Here is an 11,232-nt window from a genome sequence, read left to right as displayed (position 1 = left end):
GTTTAATTTCATGACATTTTACAACCTGATGATGGGAGCATTGTCTCTTGAAACGTGTTGTTAAAATACATGTACAAGAATCGCGGTTGAATGCTAACAGTGATAACCAGTATAACGACAACTGCTACCTCGACTCCATAATGGATTATATTAAATCGATCAAATGTGATGAAAGAGTGCCTGTAGGCACTAAGTTTGCATCAACTTTGTATTACCCAGAGGACTGCAGAGATGGCATTATCAGAGAGAATGTTCTACTGAGTGCTTACAAATAAGCCATTTTTTTTACACCAGGTTACACAATGAATACAATTTGTGTTCAATTTCTGTGTTAGGCTTGTTTCACTTTAAAATAACCAGCATACAAAAGTTTACTAAATGCATTGTGATTGAAATACTCATAGTTTGGACTGATTTCTTAATTTTACAGTTCCACATTTATCAAGTTATACTTCAACATGTGCGACTGAAATTTCCAGCAGATTAAAACAAATCCTCAACAACTTCCACCACCGTTTGATGTTTTCCCTGAACACATTGCCTTTAAACCACTTGCTGTTTGTACTGTATCCTAACAATTTTCTGTCTTTTATTCAGCACAAATGTTATTCTTGAATTTTCATTGTCCGAAGTTTCCTTTTTGTGTGGGGAGAGCATTAAAATCATGAAGAATCCATTCAACATAAGATTTATTATAATTTAACTACATATCAGTCTTAACATAAGCATTTGCCCTTAACTACAAATCAGTCTTAAACACAAGCAGCTATGCTGCACAAAAATCAAAAATTATTTGATAATGAATATTAAGCAAGAAACTTCAAAAAACCGAGTAATTTTATGTCCTGTATTGACACAAATTATTGCTCCATATTTTCCTGTTTCTCGTTATCTCCAGCTTCCTTGGGAGGTGCACTCTGTGCAACAGCTGGTTTATTTGTGTGTACAATGGGAACAATACGCTCCTTTGACTCTGAAGGTGGCAATGCCTGAAAGAATTTTAAGATATTAGAATCCTGTCACCTTTTCAATTCTTACTTTATGCAAATGTTAGAATACTTTACCCACACTTACCTTCTTTGGTGCCGTTATTGTAAGCACACCATCAGATGACAGTTTTGAAACCACTTGCTCAAGCTCTACATCATCTGGTAACTTATAACGCCGGGTAAACTGACGAGAAATATAACCATGTTCATCCTTTCGCTCATCATGTTTTCCCTCAACAACAATGAAGTCATCCATCATCTTAACAGATATCTCGTCAGGTTTAAATTGCTGTACATCAAGACTGACCTAAAAAAAAATTTTTTAAAGTAAGTTTCCCGTTTTAAACATGATCAATCATGACATTTATTTTAAGGCAATAACATTTCCTAACAACTTTTTATTGTCTTGTTTAACATTTTCATTTTACCTCAGCGGTACATGTTCTTACCCAATTATGAACTTTATACTGCTTCACATCGTTTCCAGAAACGATTCTTAGGATTCTCTTAGCTACCATTACCTTAAAAACCAACAGCAAAATTCAAAGGATTGGGAAAAAATAAGAGGAAATCACTTTGCTGTAAGCTGTGTATGATGCACACAAGCCCTTAATGCTCCAATTTAATTATTTCTACCTGCCACAAAGTAGTCACAATCTTACGCGTGTGCTGTGTGGAGTGCTGCTGCAAATCAAATCAAGGAAGGGGAATAACGTTAAAGCTGATGAAGTCTGTTCCACCACATGGATATGGATCAACCAACAACTACAGGTTAGTAGTTTTACTGTTATTTGCTTACTGATCAGATTTCTTTCCTCGCCGTTACATCTTAGAAGCTTACAACAGAACATAATTAACGACAGTATTTGATAGCCTCTTTTGGCGGAGGGGGGTGGCGGCAGTAGCAATTCATATTGCTTAACATTTTCAATTTTTCTTCAAAACTTGTTCAACAAATTAATTACCAGCAACAATTACACTACTTGGGTAATGTTCACGTAGTAGTCCAGGTGAGTTCAGTTAATTTCCTTGTGATACCTGGATTTTGTAACCATGTTTTACTTCACTGTCTTCCTACAGCTTGGGAGCCTGGCTATTATGTGGTATTTATCCCAGGGCACCAATAATGACTAACATCAATTTTAACCTACTGACAACACTCAGATCAAGTGGTTTTAGATAGCCCCTCACGGGGACAATCACCCATCTGACCAGATTTCCAGGTCATGATGTACCCTGGGAATTGTGTTACAAAATACTGCTGTGTGCACACGCGCGACATGGCACCATCCTGTTGGAGCCATACACCCACACCCATTTCATTGATATGTGGACTTATCTATCAGGAGGAACAAACTGCTTGTTCAGTTTAATTATTCTAGCTCCTAATACGTAGTTTACCTCAAACTGTTACCTGCTGTTAATCTAGTGTCAATGGAAGTGGTAACTGAGGGGGAAAGGAGGGGGTGTAATCAGGGCTCCAATCGTATATATTCTGCAAATTTTCAAATAAGTGAGCCTCATCGCTTAAGGAAAATAGGTCAGCAGGCATGACAAGGACTGTGCGTGCACTTTCTCAACCAACAAAATTGCATTAAGTTCCTGCACCAGTCAATTTGCAGGTATTTTAGTTCATGAAGGTCTCACAGGATGAGCACACAATCAACAGCAGCTGCAAATTTCAAAGCAGAGTAGTGAGTGGATTATAAAACAGAAAGCCTTACTATGTGAATGTTTTGGTGCAACACTGAGGAAGCCCACAGTTTTCTTCACATCACCAGTTTACCTGAAGTTTTTTGAACACTACTGCTGGCTAGGAACAAACATGGGGCACAATATTAAAACAGATACAGAATGCACACTGCATGGTGACAATTTAGCGAGCGTTAGTGTCTATTCCACTTCTGTCTACTTCATGTTGCCAACTAAGTGGAGCTATAACTATGCCCCACCTTCAAATTTGCCTACCTCTACACTCTTCTGAACAAATTTTGCTTCCTGGTGCCAATTTCAAATAAATCAGTCTCTGTACCATTCTGTAGATACAAATTAAGGAATTTTGTCACAAGGAATTCCAGAGAATTCTGCCAATTTTCTAGCCATAAGTTTGTCCTTAGCACCAGCTTCGCAGTTTGGCAATATACTTTAAAACTTCTTAATGCTGTTTCTGTAATTTTATTATTTCACGCTACACTAAGGCTTAAAATGCTTCTAGTACTGTACCTTCATATTAATGTGCTTTGTTTCATTAAATTCCCTCTAACCACTAAAGTGTTAGTGCCAAGGAGTGTTTAACAATAAGCAACAAGGGCTACATGTTAAACAATCTTATTTACACTGATGCTTCAACAAAAACTGACTCACCTCCTAAAGGGGTGGAAATGTTTTCTAGAAATGTCACTTATTTGGTGTGAATAAATGCAAGAGAATGAAGTAACTAACAAGAAGATATCCCCAGCAATACAGTCTACTTTTTGAAGCTATTTATACAGTGATGTAGGCTTTAGTGGGCCCTCATTTGCAATTAACTGAGGAAAGAAAAATTCAAATTTGTGTGTGACACTCAGTAGCATTAAAGTTATGTCCAGTCTGGTTGCATGTTGGAATGGGTAGGATAACTTCACATGCATACGGTTGTCAGCGCCAAATCAAGTCAGTTGCACAATTTCTTTTTAATTGTTATTGAAAACACTTCAATAATAATTTTTATTGAACTCTTGCTCAAGTGCAATTTTAAGTATTGACTTCAATTTAATTTCTTTTGTTTTAACACCCTGTGTTCTGTCTACATAGTTACATTCATTATATCTATTTCTCGTTTTTCTTGAATTTAGTTTTACTTATAAAAGTTATTTTGTCCATAGTGCAGTTATTTAGGTTATGTTATGTGTGTATTACAATTACCACGCAAAAAATTGCACATCTGGTAAAAAACCAGATTTTTCACAACACTGCATAAATAGTGTATTTCTTTTTTTTAACTGAGATTGGAATCCTCTAATTCAGCATTATAGATAAATGGAATTATATTCATTTTCACAAAAATTCCAACTGGGAAAAAAAAAAAAAAAAGTGAAACAAATTAAAAAGTTCACAGTGATTAAAATGTGACAAAGGAATAGAAATTACAATTAAACTAATTAATAGAATAAAAGTGAAGTAATTTTGATAAATATTCTAAAAAGTTGATCACCTGACAAGGGTTGAACTGACAAGTTCATGCACAGGAAGCTGTGCATGAACACAATGGGCTCTGAGGACTATGTGATGTAACATCCCCTAGAACTTAGAACTACTTAAACCTAACTAACCTAAGGACATCACACACATCCATGCCCGAGGCAGGATTCGAACCTGCTATTGTAGCAGCAGTGCAGTTCCAGACTGAAGTGCTTAGAACCGCTCGGCCACAGCGGCTGGCCAACCACACTGGGTAATGGAAGGATTTTTTGTGTGTGTTAAATACCACAAAATTCTGACTTTTTTTCCATCAATTACTTGCAAACGAGGGCCGCCCTGGGTGAATGGCTGCAGTCTGCCACACTTTTCACCTTAATTTACATCACTGTGTAGATAGTTTGGAAGAGTCTTATTGCACCACTGGAGACCTCTCCTTGTAAGGGCAAGAGAGCCAAGCAACTGGGTTCAATATGACTAACAAATGTAAGTACAACTATAAACGAGCATGACACCTACAATTATCTCAACCTCCAAGGAAGAAGGCTGTTTCACAAAACCATAAAATATGCAATTAAATTGGCAGAATTTCCTCAGTCTGAAACAAAGTAAATGAAGAAAACAGCATTAACCCAATTTAGATTCTAGTGTTAACACTTTTGGCCTCATTGCATGGACAAGAAAAGGCCTGACAGAAACAGTAGAATATATAAGAAAGGCACACAAACTATGGTAACAATAATCAAGACAGTTTTTGAAAGACTACTTCTTGTGAGGATGGAGGCAGGAATCCAACATACTGGAACGAACAGCTGCAGGAAAAGTTACTTTGCAATCTTAAGTATTATTTCCCCAAGTCACTCATCAATCCATACATTTTTGCTGCAATTTTTTGTGAACATTTGCACATGCTCTGAATGAGCACAGGTAAAGTTTCACTATCATTACTTCAAGGGATATAGTCATTTGACCCCATAGTGCAACTATTATCAGTGCACTTGAGGGTTTTTGTCAACTTTCAGACAGTACCGCCAGTAATCTTTCTTCAGGAGAAAATAAACTGGGCCATTTTTTAGTTTTTCATTCTACCACTTTAGAATAGTTCTGAAATTTAAGGCAAAGTTGATTTCTCTAAAAATGCTGGAAAGGCCATAGTCTAAATCAGAAAGTGCTTTGTTTTTCAATGCAAGCATACAAGGTAAGAAACTGTTTGTGCATTGTGAATAGGCCATTACTCCAGTAGTACTCTAAAAATAGATCTTTTGATATGTCTTACAGTTATTTAGTACTCCCTGGAATGGCAATCTAAAGCCTTCAGGCCTAGAAAGTGAGACAATCTTAATAAATAAAAACTTAAGTGTCTTTTCAAGACTTATTACAGTGTTTATGCTATACCTACAGAATTGAACTGGTTATGAACTTCATAATTTAACCAATTAGGAAGGCAGTTATGGTACAAATTGTTGTAACACCTGTTGCATACAATGTACAAATAGCCTGGAGGTTTTATACCAGACTGCTACATTGAGTCAATTTTGTAGAAGTTCACAGCAGTCTTACCAACTTTTTTTGAATGTAAGTTATGGAAAGTTATTTATATATATTGTGTAATGCTACTGAAGTGCTAGTTTAACTCTGGTTTAAGGTATAGCATACTCTGTTTGCTATTCATGTGGAACAGTGCACACATGAAAATTTTACATGTGTTGATATGGTAATCAATCGTGGCTTCATGTCTGCTGGTTCCTTTTAAAGTGAGACTGCCAGCATCACTATTGGAGGGACACCCAACACTTGGGTAACAGCAGTCACAGGTTAATTTTCTTCCTACAGGTTCCAATACCTGACGAGGTTTTCTTCCACAAAAATCACATCTTTGTAACTGTCAAAGGCCACAGTGAGAAGAGGTCTCAAAGTCCTAAGCTTATGTTTACATTAAGCTACTTTAATTTCCTTCTTTTACAGGTTTTATTAACATTTTACAGGTTTTATTAAATTGTAATAGAATGTCATGAGGAAAACTATACTGCTGGCCAGTACCCTGCGGCACCCCATAATTAACTTTTTAATAATCAAAATGGTACACATTTCCACCTTGAGCAATTTGCACTCTGTTTCCTTTCAGTTAACTATGACTAACCACTTGTAGGAAATACCAGACACCATAATTTTACAGTTTTAACAGCAATAGGTTATGATTTATAAGATCGAATGCTTTGGAAAGCAGAACTAAATTTTATATTCTAAGACCGTGTAATGGTCTTGCGTAAGACCTGATCAACTACAATTTATTGATACTAGCTAAGTGGTCAAACTTTTTCTTATGTGGGACATTCGTGACTTCAGTTTTACTAAAACCTTAATACTAGCCAAACTTCCTTTAGGAAACTTGTATTTGATGGGCAATGTCTCTAATGGCAGTGTGGTCAGCAACACCCTACACTTTGGGGAGCCTAGCATCACGTTTTTAAGCACGATAAAAATATCCTGAGAATCAAAACCTAAAAAAAATTTGAAAGAATACTACTACAGTTTAATATAAAAATTTACTGACAAGATTGATCAGACTCAGACCATTGACATTAACAATAATTCAAGTAGTGAATGTGAAGCAAAAGCTCTGGAAATAGCAATCCAACTATCATCGTTTAATGTTTTTGTATACAAAAAGCAAAGTGAGGTGTCAGGATTTTAAGTTAAAAACTGAAAGTTTTTTAAAAAATAATTCTGAAGAAAATTTGAAACAATGCACAGCACATGTGAAAAGTGAAATGCATTTTCTAACACTCTAAAGCACGATTTTCATAGTCTCCAAAATGGCTTGTCAGAAGCAAGTTCACAGTAAGCAATAGATCCCCACGAAAATAATTAGATATTATTTAAACTCAGGACTCAAGTGAACTAACAGAGAATGGAGAAAGAAACGGCAGAAGTGCAGGCAATGAAGAGAAGTAAAACCCAGTTTGATAGAGCCACAGCAAATTCTAATTATGAAATTAAAAATGGCCTGGGACATAATACAGATTTAGTCAGAAGAGTTTAAACAAAAGGTTTTAGCAACAGATTTTAGTCAATGAGAACTCTGAACAATAATGACAAAGTTAACAAAAATATAATGAACAATTTTAGATACTGTTCAAAATTTAAAAGAAAAATCATGGGTTAAACATCTTAGGAGCAACTATCCCACTCAATGTTCCTGGAATAAAGAACTTAACATAATTCAGAAATTAGAAGGAGCTGAAATATTGATCTTCTCTAAGAAAGGATGTGACTAAAGAAATAAATGAATCTCTTTTGGATGAATGGAGATAAATAATCCAAATAACTAGAGACTAGTATCTAGCTAGTTTATATTAGAAGTGATTGTGTGTAGTAAGTTTAGCACATTCATACAGAATTTTAGACTTGCAGTACAACATGGTTTCCAGAAAGGGAATCTACTCAAACCACTATATCAAGCCAAAGAGTGTTATAGACGCATTAGGCAAAAACTGTCTGCTATGTTTCTGCACGATCTTGTCTGAAGCCTTTTGACAATGAGCCATACAGCACTGAGAAATGTGAAATATGGCATACAGTGACATACAATGCAATAGATAAAATGCCCTGAAGTAGTATGTGATAACATAACCTGGACACAGGTCTAGGTGATTTTAAGGAACACCACAATGATCTGTACATGTCAAATATCTAAAACTTATTTGTAGATAATAAGAAATTCAGTGAGAACTATGAACTACTATATGCTGATGACACCACAGTGAATGAAAAACACTGACCATGAGAAGAGAGAGTTGAGTTCACATATGCATAGACCAAACAAGATGGGAAGAAACTACTAATACTACAAAATTTTTGGGGAGTATAGTTGACTAGCTTCAATGGGAACATTAAGACAATGCTTGTTGCAAATTACACAGTACTTAAGAAACAGCTTGCACACTGTGCTAACAAGACCATGTTCAATTTGAACGATACTTTGAGGAAGCCATTAGGAACATCTAAAAAAAAAAAAAAAAAAGTTTCATGCAGAATTGCCTTCAATGGTAAAAAAATTTCCTGTACATTTAGATATGGAAAAAAGCCCATGCCCATTCATATTCCAAGAAATAACAGCCAGCTAAGAAGATACGTCAGCCAGAGCTGCTGGAAATTCTCTCTCAATGCTCAGGCGTACTCTTTCCTCCTCCTCCCCCCCCCCCCCCCCCTCCGCCTTGTGAAGTAGCTTTCCTAGTGCCTGGGGGACTAGGATCGGAAGGACTGAACTCAAGGATTACTTGTCGTCGTCGTCGTCTTCTTCTGTCTAGAGACTGGTTTGATGCAGTTCTCTATGCTACTCTATCCAGTGCGTGCTTCTTCATCTCACAGTACCTGCTACAACCTACACTCTTCTGAATTTGCTTGGTGTATTCATTTCTTGCTGTCCCTCTACGATTTTTACACTCCACACCGCCCTCCAATATAATTGGAAGGATTAATTATTGGGAGAGAGAAAAAAAAAAAAAGTTTCTAGAGTAGAAAAAAATATGTAAATAATGAGGAATACTGTTATTACTTGTATGTATTGAAATCATACTGAAAATATTCAATTTATGTAAATAACTTATGTTTTACACTTAATATGTAGGTTAAATATTTTAAGGGATTGCAATAAGTTGACCTATCGTATATTAGGAGTGCACACACTGTAAACAGTCAAATGAGAAAACAAGTTGGCTACGAGATTCGTTGTGGACGTCTTTTTAAGTCTTCACTGCTGCTTTGTGAAGGCATCTTTACGACTATTAATAGATGCACAGTCTTACCTGCTTGCTTGGCGAAGTTACCCGAATTTCTTTTGCGAGGGACGCGGCGGGGGGGAGGGGGGGGGAGTAATGGTATGCATTGTTTGTTAGTTGTTAGAAGTACCCTAACCCTGGCTGTCCTTAGCTGCGCAACAGATACGGTATTCATTCTCCGAAAAATTTCCTTTTTAAACTTACGAGAGTTTAAGATTACAGACCTTGAACTGGTAAACCCCGCCACCGCCAATGTAATTTCATTAAATCGTAGCTTTCCATTCATATTAAAAAAAAAAAAAAAGGACGGGGGGGGGGGGGCGGGGGGATAGGGGCCACAAGGGGAAGGAGAAGGGTCTAGAAATTTTAGCGTCTAGGAAGTTCCTCACCCCACAGCCCCTTTTAGAAGCATAAAACGGACCACTTTTTTTTTTTTTTTTTTAATGAATGACAAAGTAAATAATTTTAACACTTACCTCAAACCCTTCCTTCTTGTTTTTGATGTTGGAAGTACCACTTCGGCTAGTAGGCTGATGACGCCAAGGTCTATAATAGCCCGATAGCAATGGTACAGAAGTAATACGAGGAGCTACGAGATCGTCAGCAATCATTCCCAGACCGAAATTCTGATCGAATAGGGAAGCTGGCTGGTTTAGCTCTTCAAGGAGTCTGACAACCAAAGGTAAAGTCGCCATCTATACCGGAACAACAAAAACATCAATACTTTAAAATTGTTTCAGAATTTTATAACAAATACAAGACAGAGCAACTTGCAACTACACTCCAAAAATTGATAGTATACAGACGTTTCCTCTTACCTTTTCTCTTCGAAGCAACGACAACTGCTTTGAATAAAAGGCAACAAATTAACCTGCGTAACTCGACGATAACAGTAGCGAGCGGAATACCATACAATCAACAATGCCTCAGCTGACGCTGGCGTTTATATAGGCGAACTTCCCGCGTCGAGAACTTTCGTGACTCTCCTGGCGCTAATCGATAATCAACATGTAGCGAATGTTTCTAGCACGGAATTTCAAACCAATGTATACAGAGCATTGTAACAAATGCAAGACTGTGTTCGTAATTTCATATAACAGAGAACCAAAAATTGTTTGTTATTTCTGATTTTTTTTTTCAAAATTAATGACACGATTAGTACACACCTTCTACTGCGAAACTACTTTGACTGATACTAAATAATAATCAATTGCTATTAATTTTATGAATACATATAAAATACAATGACAAAGAAAATTGATTGTAGGACACGAAAATTAATGTGTCTATTTGCGATTTGATTGCTGGAAAATGTATGTAATTTTTCTAAAGGTGGGCTATTAAAAGTTGGAAAGCAGATCGCGCAAGATAAAGACCATACAACTTATTGTTCCTATAGATCACAAACTCTTAGAAAACGAAAAAAAGTACTACTAAGTTAAAATGTCTGCAAAGAGCTAAATCGAATAACAGCCCCAGTAAACTCAAATGACAATTACAAAATATAAAGTAACGAAATACAGTAGAGAGAGAGATTTTTGACCGTGCTTTTTTTAACAGCTGAGATTCATTCGTACGGCATTGAGAGTAGGCTTACCATTGGCGTATAAACTATTTTACGCAAATGCGTGTGTAAATATATAAAAATAAGAAGTAAGCAGAAGAGAGCGGTTGTAATAAAAAAAAACTGAAACTAATATGATGTGAATAACATAAGGGACACAGAAATATTTCGGTGTCCCAGTCGCGGGCGTAACTGGCGACAATCAGTTGCTTATTATACAAATACGATAACTTATGAATATGGTCGTTGTTTGGCGCGTATGCCTTGCTCGTCCAGAAAGTTCATTCGTTTACAATATGTTAGTACCTTTACAATCCAGAAACATAAATATCTTAACAAATTAGGGTCCCAGTACCACTTAATGCACTGCTTAAACCTGTCACTTTCTGTTGTGACATCCTTTCCATGAAAAACAACTAATAACTGATTAAAAATGCCCTTATACTGATATCTATTTAGGCCTAGTGTGGTTTTGACAAATGAGCAGCATCTGTATTTGGGATTAGCCCTTTCATTTGACTGTTGTACTAAAAAAGCACCAGGCAGTTTTTACTCTTCTGTTTATTACTTCTGTTACCAGTCGTCGTCATCAGCTACCAAAACACAAAAACTTATCATGTTCAGCTTCATGTGAATGAAGCAGTTGCACACATATTGGCTGTAAATATTCGTAACTGCTTATCTAGCAAAGATAAGTTTGCAGTTGTCAATTTTTTTTTTC

General features: G+C 36.4%; 1 protein-coding gene across 1 annotated transcript; it reads right to left on the bottom strand.

Moving 5' to 3' along the window:
• Window positions 1-691: 691 nt before the first annotated feature.
• LOC126094735 (alpha-crystallin A chain-like) lies at window positions 692-9,967 on the bottom strand. The gene is made up of 4 exons (XM_049909285.1): window positions 9,766-9,967; window positions 9,424-9,642; window positions 1,075-1,296; window positions 692-989 (listed from the first exon to the last, which is right to left on the bottom strand). The coding sequence occupies exons 2-4, from the start codon at window positions 9,640-9,642 to the stop codon at window positions 861-863; spliced, it is 570 nt and encodes a 189-aa protein (XP_049765242.1). The 5' UTR covers window positions 9,766-9,967; the 3' UTR covers window positions 692-860.
• Window positions 9,968-11,232: the final 1,265 nt, after the last annotated feature.

Source organism: Schistocerca cancellata, chromosome 8, assembly GCF_023864275.1.
Source record: "Schistocerca cancellata isolate TAMUIC-IGC-003103 chromosome 8, iqSchCanc2.1, whole genome shotgun sequence".
Classification (NCBI taxonomy): domain Eukaryota; kingdom Metazoa; phylum Arthropoda; class Insecta; order Orthoptera; family Acrididae; genus Schistocerca; species Schistocerca cancellata.
This window is presented reverse-complemented; position numbering and strand designations above follow the sequence as displayed.

Coding starts and splice junctions, on each gene's coding strand:
- LOC126094735 (XM_049909285.1), bottom strand. CDS start 9,642: ATGGCGACTTTACCTTTGGTTGTCAGACTCCTTGAAGAGCTAAACCAG. Junction 1,297..9,423: donor ACAAGAAGGAAGGGTTTGAG/GTAAGTGTTAAA, acceptor ATTTTTTTTTAG/GTCAGTCTTGATGTACAGCA. Junction 990..1,074: donor CAATAACGGCACCAAAGAAG/GTAAGTGTGGGT, acceptor AAATTCTTTCAG/GCATTGCCACCTTCAGAGTC.